General features: G+C 43.3%; 1 protein-coding gene across 4 annotated transcripts in view; it reads right to left on the bottom strand.

The window, feature by feature from the left end:
- ARHGEF28 (Rho guanine nucleotide exchange factor 28) overlaps positions 1-20,289 on the bottom strand; it is a 362,811-nt gene that overhangs the window by 54,899 nt on the left and 287,623 nt on the right. For all 4 annotated transcript variants that reach the window (XR_008629316.1, XM_055132605.1, XM_055132609.1 and 1 more), the window contains 8 exons: positions 19,914-20,161; positions 18,030-18,152; positions 16,710-16,827; positions 11,106-11,360; positions 9,312-9,388; positions 2,864-3,042; positions 1,485-1,576; positions 91-273 (listed from right to left, as the gene is read on the bottom strand). Coding sequence is in view for 3 of the 4 variants with exons in the window: in XM_055132605.1 (XP_054988580.1) it covers positions 91-273; positions 1,485-1,576; positions 2,864-3,042; positions 9,312-9,388; positions 11,106-11,360; positions 16,710-16,827; positions 18,030-18,152; positions 19,914-20,161 (1,275 nt within the window). In the remaining variant the exon portion in view is untranslated. The remainder of the gene's footprint in view (positions 1-90; positions 274-1,484; positions 1,577-2,863; positions 3,043-9,311; positions 9,389-11,105; positions 11,361-16,709; positions 16,828-18,029; positions 18,153-19,913; positions 20,162-20,289) is intronic.

Below are 20,289 nucleotides of genomic sequence, written 5' to 3'. Positions count from 1 at the left end.
GTGCTCGGTTCCACGGCCTTGGGTATGCAGAAGTTGCCCGAGAGCCGTTCGTGACACGCGCGGGGGCCAATACCCTCCGAAGCACCTCACCTTCTTTCAGTGCCGCTGCCAGTAAGGAGGCAGCCTGCGGAGGCTCTCCCGGGTCGGGTCTGATGAGCAGGTGCGGCTCCAGGTGCGCCTCCTGAAAGCCGCTCAGCTCTCCGAGTTCTGCGTAGATGTGCAACTTCTCCTCCAAGTAGGTGCAAATTTGCTGGTCTTGGTTGCTGAGTATTTCTACGAGACAGTCGTGGGCCCAGGTTACTGCACAAACATGACAAACGTGGAAAGCCAAGGGACAAGATGAAGACGTGGCTAACGAGAAGGTAGTGTGGCCTTGGAGAAGGACCCGGACTCTAATCCGGATTCATCCCCCCAAAAAAGAAGGGGTAGAGGGCTCCTGCAGATGATTTATCCCTGCTAAACTCCCACGGGCTTTCCTACAAACAAGATAAATCTCCCTCAAGCTTCCTCCCCCATGATCCTCATTCCAGAAAACCTTGCAAAGCGCTTCTTTGTTTATCCAGGCTGTTTTCTATTAAGACTAAACATTAAGCTCAGGAATGAAAATTGAGGTGGCCTGTCCACGACGGGCGATACCCGCAAGGAAAAACAACGCAAAAAAAAGCCCGAAACTGCCCAGGCTCTGGCCAGTCTTGGACAAAACCAAATATACTGGTTTTCACTTATATTTCCAAACATTCCTTCTGGGGGGGGGGGTCACCTCAGCACACCTTGCTGTGCCCCGATTTCAAGGAGCCACAGAATTCTTTGAGCTTAGAGGGGCCCTGGAACACCAGAGCATCCAGATTCTCGAGTCTCTCTACCGCCCTGGACCACCCCGGGGGAATTTTAAATAGTGATGTCTGCCACCTCCCACACACTCTCGTGAAGTGGTTGAGAAGAACCCAGGAGTGCACATTTTAAAAGACCCCCCAAACACACACACACACACACACACACACGCACACACACACACACACACACACACACACGGATTCAAGTATCTGACAGCAGTGAACACCACTGATCTCATCTCATTTTCTGACTTTCCACTCTAGGCAACTGAGACCTGGAGTTTTGGGGGCTCCTCGTACAAAGTCATACAACTCCAACCTGCTGGCAGGGGTGGCACCTGAAATGAACCCCCTGTGGTTCCAAGGCCTGCCAGCACCCACACTGACACTGCACAGATGAGTGGCACCTTTTTTAATAAGTTTGTTAACCACTAAGGAGGAGGGTGGGGGTCACCTTATTCTAGTGTCGGGTGGCTTTTAGTTTGCTTCAGAGAGGGAGCATTCAGGCTGGTCATAGGATGAACCACCATGTCCAGCCTCCCAGGCAAGACCTGGGCTTTCCCAGCCTCCCCGACCACTCCCCCAAAGAGACCCGCCCACTCCCCCAAAGAGACCGCTGCAGCTCCGAGGCCCCAGGGGATAGTGCTCTACCTTGACACTGTTGGATTTTGGCCACTCTGGCTTCAGCTTTCCGCCTCTCTTCATCAGATTCGTTTGTCCGTCCCCCTTCTTCTTCTGGGCAACTTTGAAAAGACAACAGTCAAGAGAGAGAACTGAAACCAAGCGCCGAGACCTCCCTTAGGGAGCCTGGGGGAACTGTTCAGAGAGCAGCAGAGTTCAGCACGGAGAGAATCCAGCCCCGCCCCCTCCCCAAGCAAGAAAAAGCTGGGTGCTAGGGTAAAGGAAGGACCTGCACTAAGTAATAGAGCTCCCCAATGGCAGGATGGCTCAAGTAAGCCAACAAACACACACTCATGTTCGTTCGCTCTCTCTCTCTCTCTCTCTCTCTCTCTCTCTCTCTCTCTCTCTCTCTCTCTCCTCCCCCATGATCCTCATTCCAGAAAACCTTCTGGAATGGTTTTCTGGAATGAGGATCACCCCCACTAGTGTCAGACACAACTAAAGGAACTTTTGCTTTCTACTACATTTGGGTATAACTATGCTTGATGAGGCAGAGGAGCTGAAGGGGGACTTTCAGTCGGTTGGGGTACAGTGGAGGTTGGGGCATTTTATCAAATTATCATTAAGCGTGATTACCCTGGACATGGGAAACAGGTCAAAGGGGTGGAGTGCATGCCTTGATTTCCCAGGCCTGGGTTTGATCCCCAGCACCCTATGGTCCCCTGAACCCTGCCAGGGGTGGCCCCGATGGGCCTTAGAACTGCCATGGCCAAGCGGTACTACATTGCCGGGTCCGAGCACAGCCAGACCAAGCACCACCCAAAGTGGTCCCCATCAGCACCCCCGCAGCACGGGGCGGCCCCTAAAGTCAGTAAAGGCTCATCCTGCCCTCCCGCCCCCATTTTACAAAAACTAGCTTTGCACATGGGACACAGAGAATATTGATGGAGAACACATGGATCCTCCCATCTGAAAGAGTTTATTGAGCAATTCCGCAGAGGAGGGACACAGAGACCGGAGACATGGTGCCTGCCCTCAAGGAGCTTCCAATCTAATCAGCAAACGCCAAGACAGCACAGGGTGGCAGCCAGATCAGCAGCAGACGCGGGGCTCAGGGCACAGCACCAAGGGAGTCAGCAAAGGAGAGAGCACCGGCACTGCGGGAGTCTTCGCGGAGGAGCAGAGCCAGGAGCTGCTACAGCCAGGGCGGAGGGGAGGGCGGTGTAACATGCAGAGAGACTCAGCGAACAGAGGTGCGGGGGAGGGGGTACCGCAGGCGGGGCGGGGCACAGCCAGCCAGCACACCCCCGTTCCTGCTGAGGCGCAGTTGTCATGCAGGGGAGACAGGGTTAGACTCTCTCAGTTGGCCCGGTCCACTTCCAAGAGAATGGACAGAAGGAAACTGTTACCTTTCGACCGCCTGCTGGATCCGCCTCATCCAGTTGTTCCGTTCCTCCTTGGAATTGGTGTGAATTTCGTACATCTCGGGGCCAGCGGACGAAGCGCTGATGAGAAACATCCCTCTCTCCTCATTTGCAACTTCCCTAGCAATGAGCTTCTGGAGGGAAATGACAGACGGCTTCTGATCCTACACCAAGCAGAGGACATGCGGATGAGATGCTGTGCACGCTCGAGGCAGGGCCTCGCCAAACGCAAGGAAAGCCCCAGGAAAGCTTCAGTTTCCTTTCAGCCTTTTCTAAAGAGCTGTGGGAGCCAGAGAACTTTTCAGTGGAAAGGGTGTGGTGAAGAGAAGATGGAAAAGGAGAAAGTAGGAGAAGGTTGTTCCTTTAAGATGAAAAACATAAGAGGCTGAGGAGTCACCCTGAGTGGTAGAACACACGTGTGGCATGTGTGTGGCTGAGTTTGATCCCCAGCATTGCATAGGCTCCTGAATGCTACACCGATGAGCCAAGTACTACTTGGGGTGGCCAAAATTTTAGGAGAGAGGTGTAATAAAGGGAGGACTTTTTAAAAGGATAGAACAACTGGAGTTTTAAAATACCAAATGCCAGGCACAGATAGAAGGATTTTTTTGTGGGGCGGGGGTACGATGGGGGGTAAGGGCATGAGATAGAAAATAGTATAGATTGAGGTCAGAGAGATATAAGAAAGGGCTGGGTGGTTTGACCCCCAGCATCCCATATGGTCTCTGGAGTCCCACCAGGAGTGAGTCCTGAGTCCAGAGCCAGGAGTAAGCTCTGAGTCCAGCCAGCTGTGGTCCAAAAGAGTATAGCATATTTTAGAAAGCACTGAGGACAGAGGGCAGACTTGTAGAATCCTTTGGATCTAGAAGTCTACAGCAAGACTATTTCAGCAAAGCTATTGGAACAGAATCCTCAGGTACAAAAGGGTGTATTATAAAAAATAAAAAGCATGAAGAGACAAGACTTCAGATTCCTGAGACATAAGCAGTGTCCCCGGTATTAAAATTCAGGGCACAGTGACATCACTTCCATGGTTCTACCCACAAACACTCCTTCCCCCCAACCAGGTGAATCCTTGACAGACGGGCACGGATCTAACACAGGGTGGGATACACAGCACAGTGATTTGCATAAAGAATGCATGCGATAAAATGTCTGCAGAACTCGGTTGAGCATAATTCACCCCAAGGGGAATAGGAAGAAAGGGAAATACTTGGCAGCCAAATCATCATTAACCTTTTCTACTAACAGTATTTTCTGATTCTTCTGAGTCCCATCCTAAACCCTTCTGAGAGGAATAGGACACTGATAACATTCATCCAGGGAGAAGGTTGGAGTTGAGAGAAGAGTCGAAGAGTGCTTCATGATGAACAGCTTTGGAGCTAACTAGAAGAATTTTCTTTCGTTTGTGGCTTCCACCATGATTTACAGAGTCAGTGTGGAATGTGGTTTGGTTTCTCCCTCAGGGACTGAATGACGCCTAGTCCAGAACACGTCACTGCATCCCGAATCGCTGACTCCTCGGAGCTGCCTGTCTGCTTTCCTGGCATCAGAAACTTTGCCACTTCTGAAGCCTTATGCCAGGGTGTGCCCAGAATGGCTTCTTCTCAGAGTAATACACACACACACACAGATACACACACTCACCATGATGGGAAGACCACTGGTCCCAGTCCCCATATTGTACCTCTGCAAAATGGAAGCAAAAATGGTTTGGGGGCAGAGCACATTAGATACCACCCTCTCTGCTAAGGTCCCTGAGTCCCTGGACATAGCTGATGTCCTTTCTTCATTGACAGATTAACTTGATAAGATTATATCCGCTTTCCTTCTTTCTCTGCAGTTGAAGCCTCCTTAGCTCACAAGGTGGATAGCCTCTGCAGACAGAGGCAGAGCAGATCTGAACTGATTAAGACATTATTAGCAAGAGTGAAATTATTTTAACTGTTGATTATTGTTGTAGAAGCATGACACGCAGAGATGTCAGATACTTGATTTGATTGACTGATGGGGGCCACACCCAATGGGGCTCAGGAACTACTCTTAGCTCTGTGCTTGGCAAACTGGGACCATATGTGGAGCCAGGGATCAAATTTCAGTTGGCAGAGGTCAAAAGCAAGCATCTTTGTCCCTGTACTATCTCTCTAACCAGTCATACGTGTTCAAAGCAAAGAACAGTTAAAGGAATAGGAAGAAGAAATAATCAAATCAGACCAGGAGGCACAAAGGACATGTCCATTATTACATTATTATTGAATTATAGATGATCAAAATGACTGACACCCCCCCACCTCGTCTCTCCCTCTCCTATTCCTGCCCAACTTCTTATTTTTGGCCACACCTGGTAGTACTCAGGACTTACTCCCTTCTCTGCTCAAGAGTCATGCCTGGTGTTGCTTGGGGCATCCTACGCAATGCTGGGAATCAAACCAGTGTAGTGGTGAAGAAGTCACATGCAAAGAAAGTGCTTTCCCTCCTGTACAGCATCTCCAGCCCCTCTGTTAAGTCTCACGACAGAGATGGAAACACGCATGCCCAAAGTCTATGATGCAAAGGTCTAAGACATCCTGTAGAAATGTTCTGGCTGTGCCACTTTAAAAAGTCAGGGGCACAGGGCTTAGAACTCGGGCCTTGCAAGTGTGAGGTCACAAATTCGATTCTCAGTGCCATTGCCCACGTGCTGAGCTCGCCCCCCACAGCTCTGCTGTGTGTGCCTAGCAGCTCTGTTTTCTATAATGTCCACTACCTACAATTTCTGGCCACACACCATTTATGTGTGTGCAAGCACCATAAATGAGAAGAGGGTGTGACTCTGGTGACAGGGAAAAAAAAAGTGTGAGTAGCAGAGCTGGAAGTGTGACCCCCAGCAAACATGCAGGTGAGCACCATGGTGACCTCAGGCAAGCACTACACTGAGAATGTTTTCCAGGCACCACAACCACATAGCAAACCTCGAGCAAACACTGCAGACACAGTGCAGGAACCACACCCTGCGGCACAGCCCCTGGAGGGCATCACACCCAAATGTGTGAGCACCACATAAAAGTGTATGTGCAACTCCTGGTCACCACAACAACACCATCCACGATGGAAAAGGGGGCAGTAAAATTAAACACAGGAACACCTGCCATCACTTAAAAAGTGGGCAGTACCACCATCTTTTTTTAAAGTCTAGAATTCTGGACAATTTGAAAAACAGACACGGTAAATCTGGGTCAATGTCCTCATCTGAAGACACTGGTGAGAGGGGAGGGACCCTGACCTCTGAGTAGGGCACACACTCAACCATTCACCCATGTTCCTGCCATTCCCTGATGGCTCCATGTTTGGCCAGCCTGGTCCCATCCACCAATGTGTATTCCTTATTGATCCTTATAGGCATTGGGGTTGATGACTCTGCCAGAGCAGAAGTGGATAGGAAGCTGCTGCTTTCAGTCCCATTATAACACCACATCTTCTGTGACTCTATCATGTGACTTATTCTATTAGCCAGTGACTTCAGTTAGTACTTACAATTTCTGGCCACACACCATTTATGTGTGTGCCGTCTGTGTAACAATGGCTTCCAGTGGCTTCCCAGTTTGAGTTGGTATTTGAAGGTCTACCTATTCTGTTTCTGATTTATGAAATTACCGTTGATAATGAGGACATCTTCCTAGACTTGGTATTCTAATATTTACTGATTACATCTATTTTGTTGTATTTCAGAGATGCAGGTCCTATTCCTATTTCCAGCTAAGCCTTTTTAAAAAGAAACCAAATCCTTGGGTAGAGATGATACTCCATCCATTTGCTATTTTCAGTATTTTATCTTCTGATCATGGGCTGGAGTGATAACACAGTGGGTAGAGCATTTGCCTTGCATGCAGCCGACCCAGGTTTGATTCCTCCGCCCCTCTTGGAGAGCCCGGCAAGCTACCGAGAGTATCTCGTCTGTGCGACAGATCCTGGCAAGCTACCCGTGGCGTATTCGATATGCCAAAAACAGTAACAATAAGCCTCACAATGGAGATGTTACTGGTGCCCGCTTGAGTAAATCAACGAGCAACGGGATGACAGTGACAGTCATAGTATCCTCTGACCATGTGCAGAGCTATCATAGTTTCCATAAGGTATAGCAAGAAGTTTTACTAGCAGAACAGGGAATGAAAGGATCTTACTTGTGGTATTAGTCTGAAGAGGACTTTCTAAAATACTAGAAAACCCGTATTTCTAGTACTAGTGGTTCTAGATTACTTGTATTCCAGTCCCTGGTAAAATTCTAGTAATTTCTAGTTAATATATCAGTTTCTTTAAAATGTTCACTAGAAGACTTCTATAACACAACTTGTGTTGTATCAATTAAATGTATGCCATGCAACTAAAAAGCATATGACTGAACACTACAGTGTTCAAAACTTGACTTTCCAAGACTGTGCTTCCTCATTTGCTCTAACACTAACAACTGGAACTGGTGATTAAGATTGTAGTCACATATCAGTTCAATGTCTTAGGGAACAGTACCCACATCATCTCACCATTGTCCATTGTTATACAAGTTCTACCAGGAGCAGTTGAACTGTGACTGCCAACAGTTTACTGTATCCCAAATTTTTCACTTAATGATAATATGGGTGCCACATATAACTCTTCAAGAGATCAGGGAAGAGAGATATATCCATGTTTCAAATGATCCTGTGCATTGACCATCACAACTTGACCTGAATCCACATGCTAGAAATATTGTCTTGGAAAACAAGATGGGTGTCTGTATGCTGTGTCCAATTCTTGATCCACTGCAGATCATTTGGTCTGTAGTAGCCCCCAGAGAAGCAAGATTTGCTTCTCTTTCAGTTCTTTGGGATTTTGAAGAGACTATTGTTACCACAAAGGTGTGGCATGAATCATTTTTCTCTCCCAACATGGCCCTCACCATCCTACAGGTGCCAACTTCCCAGCTTTTCTGCATCCTTCACAGCATTATGAATAATAGGACAGAGAAGCCTGCTAGAACGATGAGTAAATGTTCGTGAAATTTACATATACATTCCAATGGATCAAAGATGTGGGGACTTGTTTAAGGCTGCCTGTTATCCTTAGGTGTAGCTTTGCAGAAGAATCTCTGACCTTTATACCACTTGGCATCACTTTGCTGATGAAAGGCAGCGAGCTGAACAGGGCCGACCTGACAAGCACCAACAGGCAAGGAAAGCCCCGCTCGGGCCCTTGCTCCCCATCAGGCAGGCAAGTCTCTTTGTTTTCACTGAGTGGCACAAGAGAAACTTCATTCATTTTTGAATTTCCCAAAATCAGCTTCAGCTGAGGGCATCTGCTAATAGAACTCAAATAGTCTGTCATACAATGGGTGATAAACATTCACATTTGTTTTTATTTGAGAGCCATAGCAGGCATTATTCAGGGATTACTCCTGGCTTGGTGCTTAGGCATCACTCCTGGTGAGACTCAGGGGACCTTATGGGGTTTCAAGGATCACACCATGGTAAGCCACGTGCAAGGCAAGTGTTCTCTCCTCTGTACTAGCTCTCCAGCCCCAGTCGTAACATTTGAGAGCCACCATTGTAAGATCCTCTCTGGAGGCTTCTTTTCTCTAACGGAGCTTGCCATTCCGGTGACATGTGACATCTTCCTTAAGTCATTCTGAACGGCCAACTGCCATGTAAGAAATTTGAACAGTACTCATCTTACTGCTAAGTCTATTCTGGCAGGAGGTTAATATAATACATTCTAACAAATATACATGTTATAAAAATGACCTTGGTAACTAGTAGCCACTAGAGTAGAAATAAAGACATCCATATTTAACCTTCAAAAACCAGGACCTGGCTGGAGCAATAGCACAGCGGGTAGGGTGTTTGCCTTGCATGCGGCCGACCCAGGTTCGATTCCCAGCATCCCATATTGTCCCCTGAGCACCAGCAGGGGTAATTCCTGAGTGCAGAGCCAGGAGTGACCCCTGTGTATTGCTGAGTGTGACCCAAAAAGGAAAAAAAACAAAAACAAACAAACAAACAAAATACCCAAACCAGGACCATGTTCCCTGGCTTGAAAGAAAGAGCATCACAGAAGTCATGAATGGGACTAGCAATAGGCTAGAAGAAGAGTCACTTTCTGCTGGAAACAGAGAAGTATCCTGCTATCCTCGCCCTACTTGCAATTTCTAGAAATAAACAAAGCAGGTTGGGGCAGGAGAAGGTTAGTAGCTAGAGAAGAAGAAGAGGATAAGCTAAAGACAGATAGTTGCTTATTGACTTAAAGTAGTCTCTATTCACTAACCAGGATCAAAGTCCTTTGATGTTTAGATCCTGACCACCAGTACTGAATAAGGGAAAAATAGCAGAGACATAGTCATGCTTGTAACCGCTTAATTTCTTTAGGAATTTAAGGGGTGTTCAAGGAAATGTGGGATTAAGTCATTTAAATACTGGATACTTACAACAGCTGCAAAAATATATTTCTGGTCTTTTTCTTGTAAAAACAGCAGCACATCAGTTAGAAGGAGAGCTAGGATATCTTCAAAGGGAGGAAAAAAAACATTACTAGCATTAAAGAAGTAAACTACATTCTAAATATCATTATCAGATATTCTAATTTCATGGTTTTTAAATTAAAAACATTCAATATAAAATTTTATTTCAAAAACCTGTATTAAAGTATCCAAAGACACAGTCTATAAAAACTCCAGGTAGATAAGACAAGTGTTGAGCTGTGCATGTTTGTGTGAATAACTATAGGTATTGCTAGATCTCCTTCCAGAAAGACATAATGTAGCACAAATCTGAAGAAAAACATCCAATTAAAAATACTTTCAATAGAATATTAAAGATATAATAGAGATATAATAAAATATCTTTTAATAGAGCAAGCCCCTTATCTTTATAAAATGCTAATTTAAGATATTACAAGGAAATTTTGCTCTTGCATTCTATATGCAAGTCTACTATTTATTACATCTATATCTGAAGGAAGTTCAAGATCCTATATTTCCCCAACAAAGTATCACCAAGAACCATCTTTGTTGTGCCTCTAAATATTCTGATACAACAATGCTAAATATTGATTGTACAAAATAGATATAGATCTAGTGACCTGGGGCAATTGAAACTACAGGTTGTGGTTTGTAGCTGGGTTGTGGTTAATACTCAATTGTGGCAGATGTTTTGTTGCAACATCACCAGCTGCTAGTCAATAAACCCCATTTCAGTGATTAGCTACAACCACCATCAAAACTTGATACCCCTCTACTGGACAAACTATCTTTGAATAACAAGTGCAACATTATATCCTGTAAATTTTTATTTAAGTTATAAATATGTCATAAAAATCAGGAGACCAGACCCATGATTCTTAGCCAACTGAGAGCTTCTAAGAAGATGCTAAGCATCTCTCTGCTTGGACTTCATTCTCATACTGATAAAGTCATCATCTTAGGGCATCAGTAATCTCTTTAGGCTCAAGAAGTAATTGAGCATGTGGCCAGGTGAGAGAAATCCTGAACCAGAAAAGATGCAGGCCACCTCTTTATACCTGCAGACCAGCACTTGTCCTGCATACTGGTCCATGGATGGACAGTTCAAGGCAAGTAGACCAAGACAGTAGACCAGTGGTTTTCAACCTCTCTGTACTAATCTGTGGACCAATAGTTGAAGACCACTGGGGCAGGCTACAGAATCAGACTTTAAGAACCATAATAAGCTGTCAGAAACTCTGGTCTAACAACAGACTGAAGACAATGTTAGCAAAACGCAGCACTGGGAAAGAGTTGACACCAACATCATCGTGCATTTATAGATCACGTTAACCAATACTGAAGACAACAGAGAAGAGTTCATGTCTTCCTTCCCTGCTTTGGCCTGGCTCCGACACTAGGTGTGTAGGCGTAGCGCCTGCTTTCAACATACTACGTTTGCCAGAATACTATTTCTATGCCAACAATTAGCAGAATTCTCAGGTCCTTTGATTCAGACATCACAAACATGTGGATTCATAAATATATACGATGCCTGCAGCAATATAGAGGAAGACAGAGGATTCCCACAAAAAGGTATCTTGTGGATCACCTTTGTCTATGGAAGGATGTGCCTAGATGCTCTGGGACACTCGCCACCAGGAGTTAGATGTGTCCCCTGCATTTCTGAACCATTTCTCTTAGGGAAAATGTCTGTCCTCTCTAAAGGAAAACAGACCGTGTGTGACAGGAGGATGTCTTGGCCTTCCAGAGCCACAGTACCTTTGAAACGACCAGTGGCGGTTTTCCAGTACACGAGGCCATCGAACAACAGTGTCCTTTCTTTGCTCAGCAACGTCTGCTTCCTGAACACGTGGCCATTTTTGAGCTTCGTGTAGGTTTTGTTTTCGATCTTACTGAGAATATCAAGCCATTTTTGGTGCTTCTCATACTCGTTGACTTTTAAATCCACCGCTGCGATCATGTCCTTAATTAAGGAAAGTGCATTGCACAAGTCTCTGTGCTCGTCAGTTCTTTCTGCATGAGGGGAAAAAGGAGATAGGCTGCAGCAGAAACCAGAGGGGGAAGGAAAACCGTCCCCACCCTTAGTTTTAAGTGCAGTTAACTGTATCCTAAAAAACAACAAAATTCCCCAAGGAAAATGTTAGCTTCAATTTCAACAGTATAATATCTTTGTATCCCTCCTCCAAAAAGATTTAAAAATTATATCCTGATGAGAGATTTCTTTAGCAGATGTGTGTCAGCAACCACACAGAGACTAGGAGTCTGGTCACAGGAAATGGTCCTTCTTCCCAGAGCTGGGAATTGGCTTCCCAGTGCCAGGCCTTCCCGAACATGATCGTCACACAGTCCCCATTTGAGCCTCAGCAATGACAGTGATGCAGCCATAGGCCCCAACTGGCAGATTCCTTAAAAAAAAAAAGCTTTGAGGTGACTTGAATGGGCCCCATAATCATTTATTTTCCTGATTCACTTTCTTCATAAAAATAATATCCTAAGTTAAATTTTACAGCTGCATTATCAGGGAGATTAAAAATTCTAAATATACAGGGACTGGAGCGATAGCACAGCGAGTAGGGCGTTTGCCTTGGACGCGGCCGACCCAGGTTCAAATCCCAGCATCCCATATGGTCCCCTGAGCACTGCCAGGGGTGATTCCTGAGTGCATGAGCCAGGAGTGACCCCTGTGCATCGCTCGGTGTGACCCAAAAAACAAAAAAAAACAAAGATAAAAATTCTAAATATACATATATTTATATATTTTATAAATTTTTATATTTATATATTTTATAACCCACTGATGTGCCTAAAGCAGCACACATGTGTTTGGTTTTAACATACTTGCTTGTATTCTCTGATATACATTTTCCATCCCTCTTGGAGAGCACGGCAAGCTACCGAGAGTATCCCGCCCGCACAGAAGAGCCTGGAAAGCTCCCTGTGGCGTATTCGATATGCCAAAAACAGTAACAATAACAGGCCTCATTCCCTTGACCCTGAAAGAGCCTCCAATCATTGGGGAAGACAAGTAAGGAGAGGCTGCTAAAATCTCAGGGCTGAGATGAATGGAGGCATTACTGATGCCCGCTCAAGCAAATTGATGAACAATGAGATGACAGTGATACAGTTATAGTGATATATTTTTATATTATGTGGGAAGAATAGAGATGTAACTGGTGCCCGCTCAAGTAAATCCATAAATAATGGGATGACAGTGATACAGTGATGACAGTGATATATATATATAAATGTATGTATATATGTATATGTATATATGTGTGTATATATATGTGTGTATATGTGTGTGTGTGAGCCTAAGAGACAAGACCAAGACACTGGGGTGAGTGCATCACTCCATCAAGATGGTTGCTGAAACCACTGAGAAAAATGTTCAACTGCTCTTCTGTGTAAGTTATCTTAACATAGCATTCAAAAAAAAACACCGAAAAACAAAACTGTGCAGGGGTTTCCAGTAAAGCTTCCCACACTCTAAATAAAAGAGAACTTAAAGGTCAATCAGCAGAGAAAAATCAGCAGAGAAAACAAATGGCTCCTAAGAATATAGAACTGAATACAGAGAAACAGTAGACTGGTGGATGAGTACAAGTCCTCCCAAAAGTCTACCATCTCCAGGTCCTAAATATCTTATTTGTAGGGTGTGTGGTTGGAGTTGGGCCACACCCAGGGGTCTTCAGGGGATATTCCTGGCTCTATGTTCATGGATCCCTTCTGGTGATGCTCAGGGACCATATGTGATACCAGGGATCAAACCAAGGTTGACCATATACAAGCATATGTACTTCCTCTGTAGCACAAGTTATAAATATCTTAAAACAGTATGTGAGGATTTTTGTCAAAATACCTCAAGGGAAAAATTCCTTGTCCCATGAAGAATTAGACTACACTATTTTAGCACACTCTTTAAATTGGAGAGTTGAGTGGAAAAAAGTGAAGTTGGATATGAAGTAACTTGGGCTACAGCCAAGAAAAGACTCTACATCTTTTGACCTCAAGGACAAATTACTACTTCAAGGTGCAGTTTGTTACTCAAAGTAGCATCCGCTTCCCCTGGGCCTCTTGTTAGACATGCTGAAGGAGAATTTGCACATCAACAGGGTCCATAGGTAAATAGAATGGCTTAAGAATTACTGCTGACAGGGCCAGAGAGATAGTACTGTGGATGGGGCACTTGTCTTGCATGTGGTCCACTTGGGTTTGATCTTCGGCATCCTATATGGTTTCTGAGCACTATCAAGTGGTTCCTAAAGGCAGATCCAGGAGTAAGCCCTGAGCACTTAGCACTGCTTGTTGTAACACCCACTTCCCCAAAAGAAGAAGTATTGCTATAATTGGAATCACGTGAATCAACATGCATGCATAGGGTAGGATGGTGGAAGAATGGAGGAAAGAGGGGGAAGGAGAAAGAGAAATAATAAACAGAGAGGGGAGACCAGAAGAAAGAGGAGAGGAGGGGACAGAGAAAGAGAGGGGAGGACAGAGAGGTGGAAAGAGAGGAGATGGGAAAGGAGATGAAGAGAGGACTTTTAAGGGGCCGTATGTAAGGTAGGGAGGTAGTCAGTGCCTCTTCAGCCCATGGCATCTGTGCCACTGAGGATCCTAGTCCTACTGACTTCTCTGACACAGAGTAGGAATTCGTGGCCTTTTGTTCCACAGGATTTGTCACCGGATTATTTTTGGAGCAGTTCATGCAGTCTGAAAGAGTTTAGTGCTTGAGAAGACACATTAAACTTAAAGAGAATATAAACAGAATACAAACTGAAAGCTTTAATATTTTGCAGAGAACATTTACAAGGCTTTTCTTTCTTTGTGTTTATTTTTTCTTCTATGTTAAGAACAAGGAAAAAAATGGGACACAGGAATAGGAGCTACCATTCCTGTCTAGACTCAGTTTTTGTAAAAAAAAAAGAAGGAAAAATAAAAGCATGTATTTCAATTCACCCAGACTTCCTTCCCCCTACCAACCTCCCCAAAAAAGGATGCTAGAAGCTGAAATTTTTCTCAGGTGGGCATTTTCAATATCTTCGAATCATCTGATGATTATGATGGTAATCAGAACAGTTCTGGGGCTAAGTAGAGAGCTCAAGTATTGAGTGCACTGGGATCAACTCCTAGCACCCATGGCCACTAAGCACAGCCGGGTGTTACCCTTGTGGCCCTGAACATCACTGGGCCTGAGCAGAACCCCAGTCCCAGGTCTAAACACGGAACTTCTGGGTCAAATATCTTTTCAGGTCCCTGAGCACTGCTGGAAAATCCCCACCAAAAATAGTTCCCATTTACCAATCACCTTTCAGGGGAGAGAAGGAAGGGGAAGGATTGGGCCATACTCAGTGATGTTTAGGGGTTACTGCTGGCTTTACACTCAGGAATTACTCCTGGTAGTGCTCAGGGACCATATATGGCGCTGGAGATCAAACCCAGGTTGACTGCATGAAGACGAATGCCCTACCTGCTGTACTATGGCTCTAGACCAGGAATTGGTTTGGGTTTGCTTTTTGGGTTTTTTGTAACAGGGGGATATTGTTTATTGTATTGTTGTTGTTTGTACCAATCATCTTGTTTGTATCAGGTACTACAGGAGACACAGCTAAAAAAAATCCTATTTAAATCCCTACACTAGTTCCATAAGAATGTTGTTTCCCTTTGGTAGCAGAGAAAACTGAGCCTCCTTTAACTACCCCATCCAAGAATGGCAAGGCAATTTGTACAGTCCCAAACCCATGGCAACGTACCACAGCATCATCACTGTTTCCCCAAATACCTGCTGTTTATCTCTTTTTATAGCTTAGATAGCATGGTTACAATTCTTATATTTATTATTACATGGTTACAATTCTTACATTCTTACAGCTTCTTTGCTGTACAAGCTACCTAGAGTATCTCGCCCGAACCCGCACGGCAGAGCCTGGCAAGCTACCTGTGGCATATTCGATATGCCAAAAGTCGTAACAAGTCTCACGATGGAGATGTTACTGGTGCCCACCCGAGCAAATCGATGAACAATGGGATGACAGTGACAGTGACTGTACAAAATTCCTGCAACTTCACCACCATCAAGTGCCCAAGACTCTCCACCATAGATAATTAAAAAATTATTTGTGTTTTATTTATTTATACTGATTTTTATGCTGCTATATCCCACCAACTACCAGATTCTAGGATCCCTCAATAATTATCCCAAGGTCCTGTTCCCTCCTAACCTCCCCTCCCAATCCTCTTAGACCATTCATAGTTTCTTAAAGAGTATCTAGATGCTACTCAAAGAACTTGATCAATTGACAAGATATGCAAAAGGAGAGAGAGAGAGAGAGAGAGAGAGAGAGAGAGAGAGAGAGAGAGAGAGAGAGAGAGAGAGCCTATAGAGACAGGTTTGGGAGGAGGGGTGCATGGCAGGAGGAATAAGGGGGATAATTGTGGTGGGAAACGTACACTGGTGGAGGGATATATGTTGGAACACTGTATGACTGAAACCTGATCACAAAAGCTTTGCAACTGTATCTCATGTGATTCATTAAAATATATTTCTTTTCAAAAAGAGCTCTTTTACAAACCAACCTCAATCTAATAATTTATTTCAGAAAACTGCCATTGGGTAATAGGATCAATGATGTATGTTTTGGGCTGCAGCAATAGCACGGAGGGTAGAGCGTTCACCTTGCATGCAGCCGACCTGGGTTTGATTCCTTCATCCGTCTCGGAGAGCCTGGCAAGCTAAGAGAGTATCCCGCCCGCACAGCAGAGCCTGGCAAGCTCCCCATGGTGTATTCGATATGCCAAAAACAATACCAACAAGTCTCACAATGGAGATGTTACCGGTGCCCACTTGAGCAAATTGATGAACAAATGGGATGACAGTGATATAGTGATGTATGTTTTACCAACCTGCTGGGAAGGGAAGAGGAAGGAGTGGTATTAAGAAGGTCTGGATATGGAGCAAACAGGAAAAACAGAATGAAAGTATGAAGAAGTCCTCTAGACAGAATTCAGTCTACTGGCCATGTTGTAAGAAATAACTTTAAAAATGGAATATATCTATTTTTAAATGGGGTTGGAGTACGAGTACAGGGGTGTTTGTCTTGCATGCAGACCACCTCAGTTTGATCCCCAGCACCCCATAGAGTCCCCCAACCCCACCAAGAGTGATCCGTGGCACAAAGCCCAGAGTAAACCCTGAGCACCATAGCCCCAAAACAAAAAGCAAATCCTATCCTAAGACTAATTGTTTTTCCACAGTGAAAAGCTTTATGAGGAAGAGGCCATAAATGTTTGTAGCTATTGCAAGACTTCAGCTATGGTTACAATTAATAAAAGAAGTCAATGTTTATTCCCCAACTCACCACTTACCCTTAGTATACTGCAGTATCCTTTCCACCAAAACAGGGTATTTTGTGATGCGCTGAGTGACCAAGAGAATGCATTCAGGAATTCCTCGGCGACGAGCTTGAAGATTACTATTTCGGAGCTTAAAATATACATATACATTTTTATATACACAAACTCTTTTTTTTGTAGGTATGAATTGAATAATACAAAAAAACAAACCCTGCCACCTTATTGTTCTATTCAGAGGCACCAGAAAACACAGAGCCATCAATTTAACTTGAAACAATGTCATAAAATTATTTATAATCTCATTAATTTCTATAACCTAATTCTCCAAGATCTTAAAACATTTCACATTGCTCTTTTATATGTGGACTTTATCCCAAACATGAGCAAGCTATAATATTTTGATGTCCAATACTTATTCACAAATAGAAAAGTATTGAAAAAAATTCACATATCCCAGATTTTTTCAATCTAAATTTGTAGCAACTGTTTCTTTAGATCTTCCTCTACATGTATTATTCATCATAGCACTAAAAATTCCTGTTAATTAGGGAAATATTTTTCTAAAGCTCTTATTAAATTTTTGAGTTCTCAAATGCATTTTTTAAAGAAAAGGGTATGGGAGTGATTTCAAGATAATAGGTACAAATTTAGGGTCTATTAAATATATAGGAAAAATTTAGAAAAAAATCTCTTTTTTACTTCTGACTTTTTGAGTCATATCTGGTAATGCTCAGGGGTTACTCCTAGATCTGCATTCAGGAATTACTCCTGGCAAGTTCAGGGGTCTGTATGGGATGCCGGGGATCAAAAAGAAAAAATTCTTCAAAAATAAGTTAGACACTGAAGAAAGGGAGATTCAAAATATAAAAAGCAATGGGAAGGAACACAGAGATTTCAATAGCATGGCCAGTGCCCATGTTAAATGAACTTAGTATTTTTGTAAAATCTGTCATATTGTTTAAAGATGAATATAGAATGATGTGTATCATGGATTGACTTCAGCTGGTGATGGAGAGTTTTCTGTATTTATTTTAGCTCTTTGATTTGTAACTTTTCAGGACATAGAACAGTATCCCAGGATATTACAAAGGTGCTCAGCTGTTCAGCACACATGACTTCTTAAACATAATGGAAAAGAGGAAATTATCTGGGTGAAATATTTCACTGGAAATATTTCACTGGAAAAAAATTTCCATCTATGTCACAAATCTACCACATTTCTCCTTCCCCTAAACAAACAAATGGTACTTACACATGAAACTTGTTGATAACATTAACACACATGAACTATTCCCTATGTTTATCACTTTGCAATAGCTTTAAAATACTTGCCTTAATAAAATTTTGAAACTTTTTGTTCTGCTGGAGTTCTTTAAAGAGGCTAACAGCTTCTTTGTGGTGGCTACAGAATTCTCCATATATTTTCTTCATCTTATTTGCATTTTCTTCTGAAAACTAAGAAAAATAACATTTCAATGATGGTTTATAAATTTAGATCTAAATACTGAAAAGAACATATGACTTTATACATTTCAATGCATTGTCTGCAAATAAGGAACAATCATGGAAATTCTGAACACAATCACTTCTTTTCCCTGGACATTTGATAAAGAGGGGCATTGCCAAGTGGTCAAAGAAAGGCTCTGTGATTTTATGAAACTGAACTAGTTTAATTACACAGTCAAATATAAAACATCTGATATCTTCCATTTTTAGTGGGTGTGCCAATCATTTAAATGTCAGGTTTTGATAGGTTTATGGATGACAGTAAGGTAGGTAATGACATTATTGTGTGTTATACTGTAATACTGCTCCATGAGTAATATTTTGGAGAAGATGCGCTTGGTATCAAGTGTAGAAAGTCATACTAAAGCAAGACAAGATAGGTCAGCATATGCCTTTCCCTGAGAGCTATAAGTAACTACAAAACATGGCACTGAGCTGAATTCCTGGGGGTTTCCTTGAATTACCTAGACCAGCAATGCATACTTATAGCACCAGGCTCTGTTACAAGTGCAAATAGACACCAATCCTCTTTACTGGAACCTATACACCAGAGTTAATATATGAAACTTCTCTAGGATTCAACTATTATATCTTAAGCTACCACATCCTAAATTTACTCTTGAAAGAAAAGATCAAATCTATCTCATTTAAGTAGCAGAAGAGATGTGTAACCTTGAGAAGGTCATTACCAGAACCAGAAAGATAGTACAACACAGAGGGCAGAGTACTTGCCATTAGTGTAGCCTGCAAAAATTCAATTTCCAGAACCCCACACAGTCCCTCCAACCTATCAGGAGTGATTCCTAAGTACAGAGCCAGGAGTAGGTCCTGGGCACAGGTGGGTATGCCCTCCCGAGTGGGGGGGGGGGAAGAAAGAAAAGGTCATTACATTTTTTCAGGGCTTCATCTTGTATGTCTACAATGAGACAAATAATATTTAACTCAGAAGGCTACACAAGTTAAACATAACAACATAAATTAAAGTACCCTAATTAAAGTACCCTAAAAACTTTGGACCCATTATCATCACTGAATTCCTATTATTTTCTGTCTTTTAGAGGAACTTCCAAGGAGAGCTTCTCCCAGAGAGATCAGAGGCCATATATAAATTGCCAAATGGCCAAAAACAATGTCTTTTTTAAATGTTACTAGGAGGAGATAGCCCATTCTCATTGCACGTGTATGTGAGCTGCTCATTCACCCTAAATAAGTATCTTATTTAAGGTAGAATGGGTTGTCCTATTCCCCAGGCAAGAACTCAAGTCTTTAACAATAATAAATCTGCCTCATTCCTCCTAAGATGAGGCTGTGTTTGTCTTACAGGAAAAACATTGAGGAGATTATACAGACACATTGAGTGGAGGGAGAAACATGATATTCAAGAGTCCATCACATCAAGATGTGTAAATGGAATTTTCCATAAGGGATTCTGTAGAGCTGTGATTCTCATGGAGCAAGTGATAGATGCAGGTAAAAAATAGCTCAGTCCTGTACCACATAAAAGAGTCAGTCATGTCACTAGCTTTTAAAAGCTCTCAGGTATGATTACACAGACCAGAGGCAAATGAAAGAAACCAACCCAAACCATCTATCAATTGTGACAATCACATCAATTCTAGTTTTCCAGTTACACCTTTGACACTAGGGAGCATGCCAGCCATTAGAGTTTTGAGGTTAAGGCCTTTAGCTTCCCCCCACCTTTCTTCTTACCTGTTGAACTAGAATATCTCCAATTCGATTGATGACAAAATTCCTGTCGCTGTCAGCACAGGATTCCTGTCTTCGCTCCTTCATACTGTAGAAGAAGTGCTTGTGGATTTCAAGTAACTCATCTAAGCAGGGGAAGATTTTATCCACGGTGCTGTGGTCCAGTTGCAGCTCCTCTTTCATCCCTTTCCTGAAGATCTCGGACATGATGAGCAGGGTCTGGATATGATGCATTTCTGTTTGCATTAGCTCTGAAAGGTGAGCAGATGTAACTTTTACAAACCCCCCACCATGTGTGTAGAGGGGGGAGGGAGAAAGATCATATCTGGCAAATGTAAGGCCTTGAGTTTGGTTCCCAGCATGGTGTGCCATCAGCCCC

This window comes from Sorex araneus, chromosome 1, assembly GCF_027595985.1.
Source record: "Sorex araneus isolate mSorAra2 chromosome 1, mSorAra2.pri, whole genome shotgun sequence".
Taxonomy (NCBI): Eukaryota; Metazoa; Chordata; class Mammalia; order Eulipotyphla; family Soricidae; genus Sorex; species Sorex araneus.
Note: the sequence above shows the minus strand (reverse complement) of the source record. Positions and strands in the feature narration are given on the sequence as shown.